Here is a 19,547-nt window from a genome sequence, read left to right as displayed (position 1 = left end):
TGCCTGCATAATATTCAGTGCTTATGTATACCTGATAATTTATATTATACCATGCATATTACAGGTCAGCACCTGTGCCTATGTGACACAGAAAGTGGAATTTGCTGGAATCAGGTAGGCATTGAGTATTATGACTATTTCATACTAGAATTTTGCGGAGTTACTTTGCCGCGCACTATGGGAAGAAGGAAATTGCATGCGTTGTGTTCCAACTCGGTTTCTTTTCAGCAGCACCAATGCGCGGTGGAGAGATAGTTGCGCCAGCAATGCGATCACGTGCGGAGAAAGACAGAGTGTATAGCCTGCATGGCTATTCCTGTGTGTGTGTGCGTGGCGTGGCGAGAGAGAGAGAGATCGTGGCTTCCAGGCGTGCGTGTGTGTGTGTGTGTGTGCGCAAGCAAAAGTACTCAGCGACCAGTGTAATTGTAATAGTTAGGCACAAACCAAGTACGGGCGAATAACAATGTTGCTGTAACTAAGAGATTCGCTGTTGGAGCTATAATTTTATATACTTTATGATGTTATGATATTTTATGATGGGCACATCGTTTCATTGGCTTGTGTTCACATCTTTTTCGCCACGTGACAACTTTACAATTGTTAGAATAGATGAGTACTAAAGGTGTTTTTATAGAACAATGTGCTGAGAGGATCAATAAAGAGACTTACTGTGTGTTCTCTCTCCAGAGCACAGGCCAGTGAATTGTGGGTGAAGGGAGAGAAAGTAACCTGTGGTTACATCAGTGAAGACACCAGGGTAAGACGTAAACCACATATGGATTGTGTCACAGTAATGCACATACAGTATGTGTCTAGTATTTATGTACAACTCAATAACCATTAACCAGTATCTAGTGGTGTGTTATTGTTCCTCAGTGTTTGGATATTTTGAAAAGAATTACATAACCGTATATATGTATAACTGTGACACTGTCTTGTTATACAGGTGGTGTTCAGATCAACATCTGCAATGGTGTACATCTTCATTCAAATGAGCTGTGAAATGTGGGACTTTGATATTTATGGTTAGTTGATCCTCACCTTATTTAAACATTGCTACTACTACTACTACTTTGTCTGAGACTAAAGCTATTCTAATAGCATAAGGGCGAATGAGAATTGAAATAGGCAACGCTATGAAGGAGAAGATCTGATCAGATTTTTTCTCTTTCAGGTGACCTGTACTTTGAAAAAGGAGTAAATGGTTTCCTGTCTGACCTTTTTGCTAAATGGAAGGTTTGCGATTTTTAACTATTTTGTGACATTGTTTGTAATTATTAAGCCTTGCAATTATTACATCCAAGAGACCGTTCTTATGATGCATAACCGACTTGTTTCAGGAGAAGAACTGCAGTCATGAGGTGACGGTCGTACTCTTCTCGCGTACGTTTTACAACGCTAAAACGATAGGTGAGCCTATGATTTATAAATTCAGTGCAGTGTATATATCACTGAATCTGCATGACGGGAGGGGCACGGTGGCACAGTTGGTAGTGCTGTCGCCTCACAGCTAGAAGGTCCAGGGTTCGATTCCCGCTGGGGACGCTGTGGGCACTGGCGGCGTGTTCCCTCCTCCGCGTCATCAGTGCCCATACACGAGGCGGGGGTTGGCGATAGGGCCTTTCTGTGTGGAGTTTGCATGTTCTCCCCGTGTCCCCTAGGGTAGATACCCTCACAAAAACATGCCGTAATCCTGGTCTCTAAAACTACCTCCCCCTGGCCAGTCGGGGCGCCTGATGGAGGGGAAAGGAACTGGTCGGAGTAATGTGTCCCTTCCACGCGCTACGTCCGGCCGGGGAAATTCCCCTCTGTCAGGTGAAAAGAAGCAGCTTGGACTCCTCATGCATAGAAGGAGGCATGAGGTTAGTCCGCTGCCCCCCCAGGTTGGCAGAGGAAGTGTAGCGCCCAGGATTACATTAGATAATTGATAAGAAAAAGTGGGATAAAAATTTAGAGAAAAAAAAAGAATCTGCATGACGGCAGCATAATGACTTTTCTTCTGTTATCAGAGGAATTTCCAGAGATCCTGAGAGGTTCTATCAGACAGGATCACGAGGGACGCTTTTACGAAGACTTCTACAGGTGAACAAAATGTTGTATTTCATGTACTATGTGTCCTCAATGCATTATTATCACCTGCCTGGAAATGTTTTCATGACTGCTATCACACCCAGTTAGCCATTTTAATGGTATGTGTGTGTGTGATGCACAACACTGAATCCTTGTATCTTTAGTACAACGTTAATTATTTGTTTTTCTCACATCCTGAGTTGATGCTGAGCTTGACCTGGCATTGCCTCAAAGCAAACAAGCAATCACAGATTACGTCAAATTAACTGTGGAAGGAGTTTGGTAAATGTTTGTAGCATCATGTCATGTTGTTTGCAGGGTAGTGGCTCAGAATGAGAGACGTGAGGAGTGGACCACGTTACTGGTCACCATCAAGAAGCTTTTCATCCAGTACCCTGTCTTGGTGCGGCTAAAAGAAGCAGGTACGGAATGAATGAGGCCTGGGTTGTTCTGTCATTGATTGATGGATGCCTTCCTTGCTATTTTGTACCTTTGAGTCCTGTTGTGTTTGTTCCTAACAGACGGTTTCCCTTCTGGTCAAAACTCAACTGCTGCTCAGGGGAATTATCTGGAGGCCATTAACCTCTCCTTCAATGGTTGGTACTCTAATTATGCACTAAATAGAGAGATGATTTACAACTTGCTGTTATTTCTACCACCACTGGGATGCCTGGTAGGAATGGGTTCCTTAATACCTAAGATTAACACAATTAGACATTCTCCCACAGTTTTTGACAAGCATTACATCAACCGTAACTTTGACCGGACGGGCCAGATGTCAGTGGTCATCACTCCAGGAGTGGGGGTGTTTGAAGTGGACCGTCTCCTTATGATTCTCACCAAGCAGCGCATGATTGACAATGGTGATATACACGTGGAACTGTGGTTATAATGAATACAGTGATTATCATAATTTCATAATTATGATCTTCACGGTATTGATGGAACTTGTTTTCCTGTGTCAGGCATTGGTGTGGACTTGGTGTGCATGGGGGAGCAGCCGCTGCACGCAGTACCGCTGTTCAAGGTAAGACATCTGAGATAATACAGAGCATAGATACTGTAAGACAACAACATAGCAGTATAAGATTTGGCTGGCATTTGCCAGCTGAGATGGCTGTATTATTTTTTGAAAGGAAACTTTTATGCTTCAAATGGTGGGGTGCGTAGGACAATAGGATAGTCCAACATTTAAAAAGTTATCCTGCACACTGCCTAAACATTCAACGTTTCGGTCCATAGAGCTATTCTTGACTTTAATGAAAGTTCAAGACAGGGGTAGGTAGTCGGATCACTCTTTTTTTCCATTTTAAACCAGATGTTCAGTAAGGTTAGAACATATAGGGCAGCAGTGTAACCTGAACCAGTTTATACACACCCTCTCAGATTGAATGGACACTACGTTGTGGAATGGATTACGTTGGTCACTGATGTTCGTTGGTCTCCTACTATGTAGCTGCACAACAGGACCGTGCCTGGAGACTCCCGTCTGGGGGACGACTACAACCTGCCACACTGGATCAACCACAGGCAAGAAGACAGTATGACATGCCAACACATTGGATGGGCAAAACAGTTATTTATAGAACAAAATGTATTGTAGTAGTAATAATAAGTAGTAAGTAGTAGTAATTCATTCAAACTGGTAGAGCCATATGTAATGGAGGTAATTGTGATGTCATGGGTTTGAATTCTGCCCATGAACTGTGACATATCATCTGCTTTCTCTATTCTCTCCTTCTCTGTTTTATTAAGTATATTTTTAAAAGTGTAAGTCAAACAATGGAATTAATATACACCTTAATAGTCTTTATTAAACTGCATTCATGGTGTCACTCCACAGCTTCTACACTTCCAAAAGCCAGAACGCCTGCAGCTCTTTCACCCCTCGAATTAAACTAGCAGGCCGCAAGGTACAGAATGCTGCCCGCTACAGCTTTTGCAGTAATGTCGATAAATTACCTTTTTCGTGGATTTTTATCCACATAATTAATTAAAAAAAAAATGTCTTCATGTTTTTAGCTCCATGCAGAAAAATTCAAGAGCAGCAGAGATCACAGTAAGAAATCACTGATCACCTTTTAATGCAATAATCTAATATCTCAAATCTGATACTTATAATGATGATGTTGGGAGGGAGGTGGGGTGAGAGGTTGGTGCAATGCATAAATCCTAAACCTGTAATAATCTCCTGGATATCAAACTGACCCTGTGACTTCCTCCAGCTCTCTGTGCCCCAAAGGAATCCGACAACAGCCTTCCCATACAGGTGGACTACGATGCCCATGATGCGCTGGTGTTCAGACTTCCTGGCCCATCACGAACTCAGAGGAGCACCAACTTCAGGTTCTGACCAGCCATGCATTGGACACGTTAATGTGTGTGATCTGTTGTTCTCCCTGAGGGTCCCTGGTTGTAATAAACACTTTTGGTGCAACATAGACACATCATCGGTGATGTAAAACACGCAGTGTCTTTGAATGATGTCTTTGAAAAACACTGCCCTAATGGACCAACAAAACAAATCGAGTAATTACAATTTAGGCATTTAGCAGACGCTCTTAATCCAGAGTGTTTTAGAGTAAGCAAGAACAACACATGGTAATACATCAAATACATAGACGGATGTTAGGTTCTTAGATTACTTATGATCCTTGATGACTATTTCTAACAGTGGAATATCTGTACAATGAAACTACACTATAACGTGATGTAGTCTTATAGTTTTAAATAAGTAACAGTGATTCGTCTCCTAGGATTGGCCGAGATAAAGAGTCGAGTGGAAGGAAGAGCTGGGGTTCAGTTGACGTTAGCGGGGGGATGGGGGCGTCCCCTCCATGTCGCTCTGTGGCCCCTGATGAGCAGCGGAGCCTGGCCTCGGATGACAGCCTGGGGCCCGTGTCCAATATCCTGCTCATACCACGCCTGCCCCCAGCCCAGTACGAGGTCAGCAGCTCCCTGGGATACACCAGCACCAGAGGTATCTCTTCTTTGGTCTCTGCACGGTCAAATCTTCCGTGTTAATTCAACTCCATTCGTTACAAATGGATAAAATATCACTTTATCCCCCAATTCCTTTTATAATCTCTCCCCCCAGAGTTGCTGGAGAAGATGATGGAGTCTCAACGGGACTCGAGCGCTCCTGGCAGGTTCACGGTCGGCAGCGCTGAGTCAACGCTGCACATCCGTCCAGGGGGCTACACCCCTCAGAGGGCACTCATCAACCCCTTCGCCCCCTCACGGATGCCCATGAAGCTCACTTCCAACCGCAGGCGCTGGATGCACACCTTTCCAGTTGGTGAGCACGCACACACACACACACACACACACACACACACACACACACACACACACACACACACAGGTATTTAGGAACAGATTTTAATCCCTATGTCATACATTTACTAAACACACTGTTGAATATTAATAAGTTGTTTATTGATTTTATTTGTCCTTACATTTGAATTATAATTGTACTGCCTGTCTATGTATTTATTTTACTTTTGTTTAACGGGTCAATTTTGTAAGTGCAATTTGCAAAGTATGTTCCTTTTTGTAGGAATGGCCAATAAACTTACTTGACCTGACACAGTCATACAGACAGAAAATACACCAAATCTGTACAGCTCAGCATTGTTAATTGACCATAATCACGTTTGAATAATGTCCGTCGTGTGATCTGTGGTTAACTGTTCTTGCACCTCAGGTCCGTCTGGAGAGGCCATTCAGATCCACCATCAGACCAGACAGAACATGGCGGAGCTACAGGGCAGCCAGCAGAGAGACCCCGCCCACACCTCAGCTGAGCTCCTGGAACTGGCCTATCACGAAGCCACTGGAAGGTTGGACACGCCCACCTACAGTTTCACACAGTGGCTGTGTCTTATTTGCAAGGAAGCTTCCTACTTACAAGACTTACTGTAGCATTATTTCTAAATACGCCTGCTACACTAGGTAACTTGATTTGGTGAGATAAAAACAAGAATTGGTGCAAGTGGTACATTGGTGCCGTGGCATAATATATACCATGCGGTGAGGCCCATGATCATTCATTTATATATGGCTATTTTCAAATTAATAAAAAAATATAATGGAATGATATTCATTCTGTACCCGCTCTTAGGAATGTTCCTTAAGCCCGCTCTTTACTAACTAACTAGTAGTAACCAGAAACGTCGTTGCAAATTAGACATAGCCGAGGTAGGTTGACGAAGCATGGCACTGTGACTGCAGTCACTGATTTCTTTCAGGCGGACGGGACCTCGGCACATGGGGGACAACGCGCTCTACGTCAGTGGAGGCGTAGAGGAGTTCACTGGAAGCACGGGAAGCAACAACACCACTGGTACACATTCACAACAATAGTGACCTCACTTTAGGGCTGCACCTATCTATTATATTTTTGAGTAGTGTGTGTGTGTGTGTGTGTGTGTGTGTGTGTGTTGTCTTTGATAGTTTTTTTTATTTTGTACATAAATAATTCTAATCGATTTTTCTAAATATCAACTAAATCGATTGTGTCGTTCAACAAAGATAACGAAAATAGCCGATCTACAAGCTCACAACACGTCGCAATGCTTAACCCATTTAGTACATAATACGTCCTGAAACGTCATAATGATTGGAACCGAGAGGTGCCTTAGACGTCTGTGGACGTCCAAACGACACGGGCGAGATAAGAATATTCAGAATTATTCCTATTTTTTTTTTTGGCATTTCGCTTTTCGCTTGCCGTATGCTAACGCTCTGTGCAACTATTAGCTTGTCATTGACTGCCATGTTAGCGCGGCGGAAAGAATGACTCGTATCTCCTGATCCAGGGCGCTCTCCGTGGTGATGAATGGATCGATATGCTGGCGCTGCATTTCTGCTCCTCATCCGTCTCTCCCGCAAAATTTGAACTCTTTTTGGAGCGTATATAAATATATTAAGATGATCGGAGATTGTGAGGTCACTTTGTCAGTCAACTTTTTTAAGAAAGTATTTCCGGTTCATGGCTTTCAAAATAAAAGCGATCACTACTCTGGCGATTACTCTGGCGCAAGCAACGCCTTTATTTTGATGCAGTTCCGGTACTAAATGTGTTTAACCGAACAAACTTTATGTTACAAAAATTATGTTCGTATTTTACAGTTCAATTTAACCATAATTTCATAGGTGTAAATTGTTGTTTCTGTACAGGAGCTCCTGTCAATCGTGGCTCCTCGTTTGAGGATTCCTCCTTTGGTGGTTCCGATCCAAGTGAGTGAGCCTCACCATTGTGAAATCAGCTGAAAGACGCAGTCCTTGCACGTCGAAGAGCTTTGTCATATAGTTTATATCTCCACTTAATGTGTGTGTGTGTGTGCGCATGTGCGTGTGTGCCTCCATGGGTCTCAAAACTCTCAACTATGAAAGGTAAAAGAATGTTAGAGGTGACATGGTGAAGTAGTGTCTGAGACTCTGAGTCACCTTCAACCCCGTCCCCAACCCCTCTAATATCTTTATTCTTTACCTGTCTTTTTCTGGATTTCAATCTTTCTCCCTCTTTCTGTCCGTTTACCTCCTCCTGTTATTCTCTACATCTTCTAATTTGTTTTTGTAAAGCTACCCTTGATAAAATCTATTCCAGAATAATTTTCCTTGGCTGATTTTACTTAAGACTTGCCTATAGTACGTATAGTATGTGCATGGACATTTTGTGTCTGTCTGTCGAGGTGAGAGGTTGTGTCTTCTTGAGCTCCTGAATTCCTGGAATACTTTTTAAAATCCTTTGTGGAATACTTACACTTTTCACAAAGAACAAAAAGGATTATACAAAGGACAACAAGGACATCAAGAAACAAAACAACTTTTTAACACTCAACAAAACATTTGGAGTTAAAACTTGCTCTTTACCAGAAAGGACACACAAAGAACTCGAGGACCAAGACAAACAAAGAACTTGAGTAAGTACGCCTGCAGATTGAGATACATTACAGAACTTTAGAGACATTGAAGTGTAGTAAGACTGTGGTAAGACTGTAGTAAAATAGAATAGAGTAGAAATCATAGTAAACTGGGAACAGTTTAAACACTTAAACCCATATACCAAGAGTAATAGTGGTATAGTAGCAGTAGCAGAGAGTAGCAGAGTAGCATAACAAAGGAAGGCATAACAAAGGAAAGTACCGGGGGAGGGGTGTTAGGTGTGAAGCCAGGTGAACGAGGCAAGCTAGGTGTGAACCTGAACAATGGCAACCATGACAACAGAATCCTTAGCTACAGCACACATTCCTACGGCACCAATTCCAATTGAATACCCAGCCACATTAAAGTCCAAAACAGCAAAAGATAATTACAAGACTGAACTCCTGGCAAGCAACATAGAGACACTTTATGCAGACTGTGACACAAAGAAGGTTGTAACAAACCTAATCTTTTTCACAAATAGACCTCAGGCATGGATTGAAGCCACACAAGAGCACTACACAGAGATAAAAAAGGCACCGCTGACCGAGGGATGTAGTCTTAAATTGCACTCAGAGGAAGGTCACACCACTGTAAACATTTTCAACTCTGGAAAAGTAACAATCCAGGGGAATAGAATACCCATAGAGAAGGACTTCACTAAAATCAGGGAGATGGCAAAAGTAAAGCTCACTCCAAGCATAGACACAACACATCCAAACACAGTAGAGACCCCACCCCCACCAATCAGTGCCACAAAAGGTCACACCATAGAGCCAAACCTGTTTAGCGAGTTGGCAGACAAATTCTATAAATTAGAATATAAGCAAGTACAGATGGAGCAACAGTTATTGGAGCACAGGCAAGAACAGACTCCCAGAGACAGGGCCACAAAGGAACAGGAAGAGAGTGAGCTTAAAGTAAAGGTGAAACAGCTACAAGACAGTGAGCTGAAGCTCAGACAGGAGTTTAAACAGCTAGGGGAGCATATGGAAAAGGAGATAAGACAGCTAAGGGAAAGACAGGAAAGACAGGAAAAGGAAATAGCAGAGACTAGGGAACGTATGAGAACAGACACAGAAAAGCTAAGGAGAAAGACAGAAAGTGAAATAGGACTACTCAGGAGAGAGATAGAAAGGCTTGAAAGGGAGGCAAGACAGCAGGGACGGTTAGAAATAGCACATAGCAGCGTTGACCAACCAACGGTAAGCCAAGAGACCGTTCAAGAAGAAGACTCACCCCATCCAACGGTACCTGTAAGCCAAGTGATCGTTCAAGAAGAAGACCCACCCCAACCCACTGCTACATCCCAACCCACCCTCACTGCTACACCTCCGGAAAACCGTCAGCTACAAAACCCAGAAATTGTACTCCTGACTGACTCAAATGGGAAATACATAGATGCAAGAAAGCTCTTCCCAAAGCACAGAGTTGAACACATCAGATGTCGAAACACAGCACGTGCAATGGAGCTGCTGACCAGGGACCGACTGGGCTCCCCCAGCCACATAATAATCCACACCGGCACAAACGACATATGGGACCTGGAAAACTACCAGATGGTCACATCCACCAAGGGAATGATAGAGAAAGCCACCTCAACATTTCCCAACGCAGAAGTAGTCATCTCGGCACTGCTACACAGAGGAGACACAGAATACAACTACATCGACGCAATCAACGCACAGACTTCCAAAATCTGTGCAAGGAAGCATAAGGTCCACTTCGCAGAACACCCAACCCTGCACAAGGGAAGCCTACACGACGGGGTACACATCCGCAAAGCTGAAATCCCAGCTTTTGCAAAGAGCCTGAAGGACACCGCACTCGATCGCGACCATCCTACAGACGCAACGTCCTACAAACGAAACCAACGTGGACAACATCCTACACCCAGACGACAACGCACTGCATACACAGGACATTCTACTAGACATCACCCCTATCCACCAGGCAGACCCTCTCCTAGACACCCCTCCGCTCCAACCAGACCTCATACCACACTCCAGGGCAGCCCATCCACACCCCTGATGCCCACCCCCACCGCTCCACCCAGACCTCACGACATACACAGCTCACCCATACCACTGATGTCCATCCCATACACTCTGGCATCAGTCGCACCACCGCCCTCTCTCCCCCTCCCTCGCCAACCATACACATACGCACATGCGCTGACCAGAGCCATCCCCAGCACACACAACATCGAGCAGATGTTCATGGACTTCTACGCAGCATGGGCCCAGGGCAGAACCCCTGGAATGTAACAACAATGTGAACAATGGAGTACAAATCACTCACTGTATCATCCTGGAATATACAAGGTTTGAGGTCAACTGCCCTTGGCATCAAGAGCAGAACCCCAGACTTTGTCAAAGAGATTGCAAACATAGACATCATTATTCTACAAGAGACATGGCACAGAGGGGACGGCCCCACTGGCTGTCCTACTGGCTACAGAGAACTGGTGGTACCATCTACAAAGCTGGCAGGAGTCACCCAGGGAAGGGACTCTGGAGGTATGCTAATATGGTACAAATCTGAACTAATCCACTCCATTAAGCTAGTCAAAACTGGAACTTCTTCCATCTGGCTAGAAATAAACAAGGAACTTACCACAACCGAAAATAATGTCTACCTGTGTGCCACCTACATCCCCCCAATTGAATCCCCCTACTTTACGGAGGACTTTTTCCCCACATTAGAAGAGGATATCAGCCGTTTCCAGGCACAAGGTCACATTGTAGTTTGTGGAGACCTAAATGCCAGAACAGGACATGGGCCTGACACCCTCAACACACAGGGAAACAAACACTTACCAGGAGGGGAAAACATCAGCTCCCCAACATGTCCCCCAAGATTCAACCACGACAAAACTACAAACAAACATGGGTCACAACTACTACAGCTCTGTCGCTCACTGGGTCTGTACATCGTTAACGGTAGACTCCGAGGGGACTCATTCGGTAGATATACATGCAGCTCATCCCTGGGAAACAGCACGGTAGATTACTTTATCACTGACATGAACCTGGCATCTTTCAGAGCTTTCACAGTCAGCCCGCAAACACCCCTGTCAGACCACAACAGAACCACAGCCTATCTAAACAGATCAACACACAGACACAAAGAACAAACGCCAAACAAACTACACAATATAAGAAAACGTTACAAATGGAAGGAACATAGCGCAGAAGCCTTCCAAAATGCTATTAGACAAAAACAAGTCCAATCACAACTGGACCAGTTCCTAGAAAAAACCTTTGAAGAAAACAGTGAAAGTGTAAACAGGGCAGTAGAAGGCCTCAATTATATATTCGAACTTACAGCCTCACTAGCAAACCTAAAAGTATCAAACAAGAAAGCCAGAAAAAATGTTGAGAATGACAAATGGTACGATAATGACTGCAAGAATCTCAGGAAAAAATTAAGGAAACTATCAAACCAAAAACACAGAGACCCAGACAACCACAACACACGTCTCCAATATGGGGAAACACTGAAACAATACAAGAACACAGTAAGAGAAAAAAGAGACCAACACGTTAGAAACCAATTGCAAGACATTGAGGATTCCATACAGACAAACAGCTTCTGGGAAAACTGGAACAGACTTAATAAGCTAAAACAGGACGAATTACCCATCCAAAATGGAGATGTATGGGTAAATCATTTTTCAAGCCTCTTCGGCCCAATCGAGAAGAACAAAGAACAAAAACAAATAAAAGATAAACTACAAAACCTAGAGTCAGCCATAAAAGACTACCAGAATCCACTAGATTCCCAAATCAACCTAAAAGAACTACAAGACAAAATAAAAACACTTAAAACCAAGAAGGCCTGTGGGGCAGACGGAATTCTAAATGAAATGATAAAATTCACCGACCTCAAATTCCAACTGGCCATATTAAAACTCCTAAATATTGTGCTCAGTTCTGGGATTTTCCCCAGCACATGGAATCAAGGGCTAATAACGCCACTCCACAAAACTGGAGACAAATATGACCCAAATAACTACCGCGGGATTTGTGTAAACAGCAACCTCGGAAAAATCCTCTGCATGATCCTCAACCACAGAATTCTAAATTTCCTCACAGAAAGCAACGTCCTGAGCAAATCACAAATTGGCTTTCTACCAAAATATCGCACAACAGACCACATTTACACTCTCAACACCCTAATTGACAACCAAATAAACAAAAACAAAAGCAAAATTTTCTCCTGCTTTGTCGACTTCAAAAAAGCATTCGATTCAATTTGGCATGAGGGTCTGATGTACAAACTGTTGGAAAGTGGCATTGGGGGAAAAACCTATGACATCATAAAATCAATGTACACCAACAACAAATGCGCAGTTAGAATAGGCGAAAAGCACACAGACTTTTTCCCCCAGAGCCGTGGTGTTAGACAGGGATGCAGCCTGAGTCCAACACTCTTCAACATATATATCAACGAATTAGCAAAAACGTTAGAACAGTCTACAGCTCCAGGCATCCCCTTGGCAAACACAGAAATCAAATGCTTACTTTACGCAGATGACCTGCTGCTGCTGTCCCCAACCAAGGAAGGACTACAGCAGCAACTTGATCTCCTACACAAATTCTCCCAGACATGGGCCCTGACAGTGAACCTAACCAAGACTAAAATCATGATATTTCAAAAAAGGCCCAGCCGCCAAAACCACCAATTTTTCCTAAATACAATCCCACTAGAACAAACTAAAAACTATACCTACCTTGGCCTAAACATCAGCAGCACAGGGAACTACAACCAAGCTGTAAAGGACCTGAGAGACAAGGCAAGAAGGGCATTCTATGCCATCAAAAGAAACATCAAAATAGACATCCCAATTAAAACCTGGCTTAAAATACTGGACTCGGTGATAGAACCAATTTCCCTCTATGGTTGCGAGATCTGGGGACCATTAGCAAACCATGACCTGGAAAAATGGGATAAACACCAAACCGAGACCCTACACACAGAATTCTGCAAATCCATTCTCCGTACCCAGCGAAAAACACCAAATAATGCATGCAGGGCAGAATTAGGACGATACCCACTCATAATCAAAATAAAAAAGAGAGCACTTAAGTTCTACAACCACCTAAAAGAAAGTGACCTAGATGCACTCCATAACAAGGCACTCACACACAGTGAAACTCTAGAGAGATGCCCCCTCAGCCAGCTGGCCCTGGAACTCCGGGCACAAACACAAACAGAGCCACGAGATAGAAAACCCATTGGACTAAACCAAATTATAAAACAGCAAAGGGAAAACTATCTGACACATTGGAAAGAAGCAACACAAAAGCAGAGTAAACTAGAATGCTATCTGGCCCTAAACAGAGAATACACAGTGGCAGAATACCTGAGCACCGTGACCGACCCAAAACAAAGAAAAATCTTAACTAGGTACAGACTCAGTGAGCACAGTCTCGCGATCGAGAAAGGCCGTCATAGGCAGACCTGTATCCCGAGAGAAGACAGACTATGCACCCACTGCACACTAAACGAAGTGGAAACCGAGCTACACTTCCTAACCATCTGCCCATTGTACCAAGACATCAGAGACACATACTTCCCACAGATTACAACCACACACGGAGATTTTGAAAACATGACCAATGACAAAAAACTCCCATATCTGCTGGGCGAAGTACAACAATGTGCAAACACAGCAGCAAGATTTGTGAGTTGCTGTGATAGGAGAAGGATATCAAATGGAACACAACCACCCTAAAGACTAATAATTGTGTATATTCCTGCACTATACCTGCATCGAGTTATCTTGGTACACAGAAGTTGATCTATTGAAGATTCTGACCTTCAAAGTACATAATTTTTGTTTTGATTGTATTGCTGTATTGTTGTATTGTTCTTTCTGCTTTGGCAATGTAAACGTATGTTTTCTCGTGCCAATAAAGCCCTTTGAATTGAATTGAATTGAATTGAATTGCATGGAATCTGCATGTTAATATATTTAATCGTAAATTTTAATTCACGGTTTATTGGTGATGCTAGGCTGTCGTGTGCACGCACACATACACACACTGTAGATATTGCTTTTTAATTTCATAGTACCGGTATGTTAAATTTTTAACACTGTATATATGTTTGCATGATGTTTTGATGGTACTTATTCGCCGTTCCCGTCACACTTAGTGCAAATCGGAAGACATGCTTATTGTGTGTGTGTGTGTGTGTGTGTGTGTGTGTGTGTGTGTGTGTGAGAGCACATGTGAGTGACATGTCTGATACAGAGCTGTGCACTGATTGATGCAGGTCCATAAAGCTCCACTCTGCATGTGTTGATTTGATCACATAGCTGCCTGAGCCACTGGAATAATCATCAGCCGAGTTGCAATGAAACCAATAAAAGTAACATTTTCCTGTTTTTGTTCTCCTTTCCCCCTTTTCACTCTCGTTCCTCCCTTTCTCTTTTTTCTGTGTTCGTCCGTCACCGTTCGATTGCCTGTCTGTGTTTCTGTTTCTTTTATCGTCTCTATTTTCCATCTATATGTCGTCTCTATCCCGTTGTCTTTCTCTGTCGTTTCATGTTCAAACGCTACCCTTCTATGTATCTTTCGCCCATGTTTCCCTTACCTCTCTCATGTACCCTCCACCCTTTGGAGTGCATGTATTTGTATTTTTTTTTGTTGCCATGGGGGTTTTGGTTTGTGTCTTTTTTTGTGTTTGTTTTGTTTTTTGTGTCCCGTTGCGTGTGTCTATTTGTGTGTCTGTGTTGGGGGTACTCCTGAAGCCCTGCTGCTGTCTACCCCTCCGACAGTGCCCAGTTTCTGCTGCACGGTGGGGGTAGACTGGAAGTCTCTCACCACACCGGCCTGCCTGCCTCTCACCACCGACTATTTCCCTGACCGCCAGGCCCTGCAGAATGACTACACAGAGGGCTGCTATGACCTGCTGCCACACACTGACCTGGAGAGGTCAGACATCAGACATTTAGTTTATTAGCACATTGTTATAAACAACAGAACGATGCATATCAAAGAAAACAAGTTACTGTGCGAGGAAAGAAAAAAGCCGGAAGGCAATTTGGAATATTTTCCTCACCTAGAAGAGGTCATTAAATAATGTTGATTTAAAGTTCAATAAGAACAATACAAAATAATACAAGTTCACAAAGAGGAGCAGCAGTGCAATAAAGAAAGATTAGATGTTGTTTATAATATTTATTTATAATATATAAGTATAGTGATGACTTAAGTGATGCATCTACATTTTATGAAACATTGATGTTTCAAATTATGACATAAGGGTTAATTAACTTGTGGGGTAGACGTGAATCTCAGACGTAACACAAAGAAAAAAGTAAAGAAAATGAATAAATATATGAAATTTCCCTGTAGATATGAAAAGCACAAACAGATTTTATTGTATTAGTACTTTGTAAATTGAAGATGATGAAATAAAAATAATATTAATTAAATCTTTAACACCAAAAAAAACAATTGCAAGCATTTTTTTAATGCTATAAGGACCCACTAAACATACGGCATCACTCTCTCAACAAGCTGTGAATATTGATGAACATGATACAGAATAATTTCCATAAAAAGAATGTCGACACAAAAGACACCTGTACCAATAATAATCAGTGATATTTCTCCTATCTGTACATGGACCTACTGCTCTCTCTCCTCGATGCCAAGGCGTGAAGATGAGGGTCCGGTGATGAGTGCTCCTCATGTCTTTGAGGAGTTCATCTGTCAGCGACTGATGCAGGGTTATCAGATTATTGTCCAGCCAAACAGGAAACCCCAGCCAGCGGTTGCCACACCTCTCGGCAGTAGTCCGTTGTACTCCAGAGGTGAAAGCCTCATGTTTTATCATGTTATGTGTATTTATGTTATGCTCTCTTTGCTGTCTAATGTAGTTGATTAATCTGTCACGATTCTGATTCTAGGTTCTAGCTACCTCATTGATTTTGTTCTACTTCCAGGTCTGGTGTCTAGTATGCGTAGACCAGAAGAGGAGGAGAGTGTATACTGGCTCAGTATGGGTCGCACCTTCCACAAAGTGTGCCTCAAAGACAAGATTATCACTGTCACTCGTTACCTGCCCAAGTGAGTGGGAAAGGTCTTCTACAGACAGCAGTGTTGTTATTTCATTGCAATAATATGAATGTGTGAGTGTGTGCGTACATGTGTGTTTTGCAGGTACCCGTACGAGTCGGCTCAGATCCAGTACAGCTACAGCCTGTGCCCTCCCCATTCTGAAGCCCACTTCCTGTCCTGCTGGGTGGAGTTTGGTCATGAGAGACTGGAGGAGTACAAGTGGAACTACCTGGACCAGTACATCTGCTCTGCGGGCTCCGAGGACTTCAGGTGGCCACAGGGCAAACACACACACACATAGTAGTCTGCTCTGCGGGCTCCGAGGACTTCAGGTGGCCACAGGGCAAACACACACACATAGTAGTAGGACTTCAGGTGGCCACAGGGCAAACACACACACACACACACACATAGAGGACTTCAGGTGGCCACAGGGCAAACACACACACAGACACACATAGAGGACTTCAGGTGGCCACAGGGCAAACACACACACACATAGTAGTCTGTTCTGCGGGCTCCTAGGACTTCAGGTGGCCACAGGGCAAACACACACACATAGTAGTAGGACTTCAGGTGGCCACAGGGCAAACACACACACATAGAGGACTTCAGGTGGCCACAGGGCAAACACACACACATAGTAGTAGGACTTCAGGTGGCCACAGGGCAAACACACACACATAGAGGACTTCAGGTGGCCACAGGGCAAACAAACACACATAGTAGTCTGCTCTGCGGGCTCCGAGGACTTCAGGTGGCCACAGGGCAAACAAACACAGTAGTCAAATCCTGAGGGCTAATTTAACTCTAAATGATCCATTTGCAATAAATAAACTTAATGAGCTCTGACTGCTCTCACACACAAAATCACACACAGTCATATATCCTTGAAAATAATACTCATTAACCGATTTAGACCTAAACTGTACGTTGTTTTACCTTTCATGCCGGGAGCTACTTCTCATACACCTTTTGTATCACTTTTGTCTCATATAGCAGCAGCATTTATTTAATAAAATAATAAGAATTTAAAGGTTTTCAGAAAACCTTAGGTTAGGTTTTAGACTGCGCTTTTAGAATCGGCCTCGGGTCTAAATGTGCCCAGGCCAGTACATTTGTTTTCTGTTCTACAGAGTTCAGAGCTTGCAGAACATTGCTCTGCTTATCGGATTATATGTTGTGTTTGTAGTCAAACATCCCAATATCATTTGGTCTGTGACAGGTAAAATTAAACACAAATGTATTCTTTTAAACATTTACCGGTCCGTATATCGTAAATGTAATTGGTGATCATGTATTGTGCTCATCATGTGATTATCTCATCCTGGGTGTGAAATCCAGCTCCCAAACCCGTGTTTGATTTGATTTCCTTTGTCTATAATTCAACAAAATCTGATCGGTCCTTTCCTGTGTCCACCACAGTATCCAGCAACAATCAGACACTTCCCAGTTGTTCCTCTCTTCTCATCTTCCTTTCCTTTTATCTTAGTTTGATCGACTCTTTGAAGTTCTGGAGGACCCGTTTCCTATTGTTGCCGGCTGGGGGTGCCAGGCGTGTGGCGGACGGGGAGGGTCACTGGGACGTTTATGGAGACGGAGCCGGCAGTGGGGCCACCATGAGTGGAACGGGGGACTGGATGCTATTGGACGGTTTCATCCGCTTCCTGGAGGGTCTAAACCGCATCCGTAGACGCCACCGCTCCGACAGGATCATCAGAGTAATAATAATAAATAATACTGAGGATTTCATTGTTAAATTGAAGAAATGTATTTCAAAATCCTGGTAAAGATTAACTAAACCTTAAACTAAGTTTGTAAGGCTATTCCTTTTTTCTTTTCTTTTTAGAGTAAGGCTCTTCCTTAATATCTAATAGCAAATAATTCAACTTATATTCAAGCAAATTAGTGTAGATTGTCAGTACAGATGAAAAGTTAAGAATGTTTATTGTACAACTACTATAGAATGACCAATAACTCTTTCTCTCTTTTTTTTGTGATGATCTAGAAAGGCACACCGATGAAAGGGCTACAGGTGACTGGACCCCTCCCCTCATATCCACCAGAGCCTGTAGCGCCACCTCCTGGAAAGAAAGGCACCTCAGCCTTATCAGCCCTACTGGAACTTGAGCAAAACCAGAAGTAAGCACATGGTGCAACAGTTAAAACTTTCACACATAGTGAAAATGGAAAGCGTTTTATCTGGTGTAGATCGGCATATTGGCCCTACACATTGGCCCTGCAGGTATTACATATTGGCCCTACATATTGGCCCTGCAGGTATTCTTCACTGTATTTACACTGTTGTAAAGTATAAAATAGTGGTTAATCGATTTGTTATTTAAAATACAAAATATTTTTTAAATGCACTCGATAATTTGATCCATGAAAAAGTAATCAACAGATTCATCGCTAAGAAAATAATCTATAGTTGCAGCCCCTAGACCACATGAATAATTAGAAATATAATCTCTGAGAACTCAAAATACAAGCACAATTGTATTCAGTGACTTCAGAACATAACCAACCAATTTCTAACATTTGGTTTTCTTTCTGTCTGCAGGACTCTAGAGGAACAACAACAAGGGAAGTCTTCGGCATCTGCCAGTGAGCCCTCAAATGTCACCACAACTGGCATGTATGTGGATAGTCCCCGCAAGGTCAGTATCTTTTTGCGTGCGTGTGTGTGTGTCTGTCTCAGTGAGCGTGAATTCTGAAAATCCTCTGCCTGCGTTGTGTATACTAGAGTCAGGTGACATCGTTTTGCAATGTGATTTAACCACTTCAACTCTAGCTAATTGTGACCAAATCTCTTTCGGTGACGAGAGTTGTTGTAGAGTCCAGAGGGGGAAAAAAGGTCTAGAGCCCTGGAGGACAGTGGTCAACTAAGTATATAGCGTTTAAGTGGTTAAACAAACTACATCATCTGAACTGATATGAAGTCTGTTTTTGGGGCAAGCAATAGTAATTTGTAGCATTTCTAATTTAATTGATTTCTGCTATTTGATTATGGGGCTTTGCTATCAGTTCCTTGCTTCCATCTTTCCATTCCTCTGGTGTTTGTGGGAGTTGGGTGTTTCATCTTGGGGTTCATTCCTCCTCCCATGCTGACAGGACACTGCCTTCATATTGGACTTTATACGTAGCCCTCGTTCCTCCTACATCTATCACGCTCAGGTCAGTAACAGGGTCTCTGGACATAGTAACTCTCCTGTAGACTAGTGGTCAGTGGACTGTCTATATGTGTGTCTGTGCTGCATGTTGTTGCCTTGTTGGTCTGTCACACTTGCTATGATTTCTCTAACGTTCCGTCTGCATGCATAAAACATGCATGTGCCGATTACACCACAAAATGACTAGGACTCTAGGTCGTTTCGTGACTAGGCTTGCGGTGCTGTCCTAGAGTCAAACTTGTCACTGTTATGCTTGGTTTATAATCTGTAGCATTTGCTGGAAAGAATTGTGTATTTATGT

General features: G+C 43.1%; 1 protein-coding gene across 7 annotated transcripts in view; it reads left to right on the top strand.

Annotated features, from left to right (window-relative positions):
* The window catches only part of depdc5 (DEP domain containing 5, GATOR1 subcomplex subunit), a 30,328-nt gene that overhangs the window by 2,417 nt on the left and 8,364 nt on the right, over positions 1–19,547 (top strand). For 3 of the 7 annotated variants that reach the window (XM_080779349.1, XM_080779347.1, XM_080779351.1), the window contains exons 7-33: positions 65–114; positions 688–757; positions 947–1,025; positions 1,175–1,236; positions 1,341–1,410; positions 2,010–2,082; positions 2,389–2,492; positions 2,592–2,666; positions 2,799–2,933; positions 3,036–3,097; positions 3,527–3,600; positions 3,914–3,983; positions 4,093–4,129; positions 4,296–4,416; positions 4,827–5,050; positions 5,168–5,368; positions 5,777–5,912; positions 6,321–6,415; positions 7,252–7,311; positions 14,759–14,942; positions 15,669–15,826; positions 15,959–16,082; positions 16,176–16,343; positions 17,566–17,794; positions 18,082–18,215; positions 18,637–18,733; positions 19,188–19,250. In XM_080779349.1, the coding sequence (XP_080635475.1) occupies positions 65–114; positions 688–757; positions 947–1,025; positions 1,175–1,236; positions 1,341–1,410; positions 2,010–2,082; positions 2,389–2,492; positions 2,592–2,666; positions 2,799–2,933; positions 3,036–3,097; positions 3,527–3,600; positions 3,914–3,983; positions 4,093–4,129; positions 4,296–4,416; positions 4,827–5,050; positions 5,168–5,368; positions 5,777–5,912; positions 6,321–6,415; positions 7,252–7,311; positions 14,759–14,942; positions 15,669–15,826; positions 15,959–16,082; positions 16,176–16,343; positions 17,566–17,794; positions 18,082–18,215; positions 18,637–18,733; positions 19,188–19,250 (2,955 nt within the window). Of the gene's footprint in view, positions 1–64; positions 115–687; positions 758–946; positions 1,026–1,174; positions 1,237–1,340; positions 1,411–2,009; positions 2,083–2,388; positions 2,493–2,591; positions 2,667–2,798; positions 2,934–3,035; positions 3,098–3,526; positions 3,601–3,913; positions 3,984–4,092; positions 4,130–4,295; positions 4,417–4,826; positions 5,051–5,167; positions 5,369–5,776; positions 5,913–6,320; positions 6,416–7,251; positions 7,312–7,467; positions 7,493–14,280; positions 14,377–14,758; positions 14,943–15,668; positions 15,827–15,958; positions 16,083–16,175; positions 16,344–17,565; positions 17,795–18,081; positions 18,216–18,636; positions 18,734–19,187; positions 19,251–19,547 lie in introns of those variants that run through there. The other 4 variants (XM_080779348.1, XM_080779350.1, XR_013965097.1 and 1 more) reach the window with 4 other exon arrangements.

Source organism: Protomyctophum bolini (assembly GCF_963924005.1).
Source record: "Protomyctophum bolini genome assembly, chromosome: 12".
NCBI lineage: Eukaryota > Metazoa > Chordata > Actinopteri > Myctophiformes > Myctophidae > Protomyctophum > Protomyctophum bolini.
The sequence above is the reverse complement of the archived record's forward strand: the minus strand, read 5'-3'. Positions and strand labels throughout refer to the sequence as shown.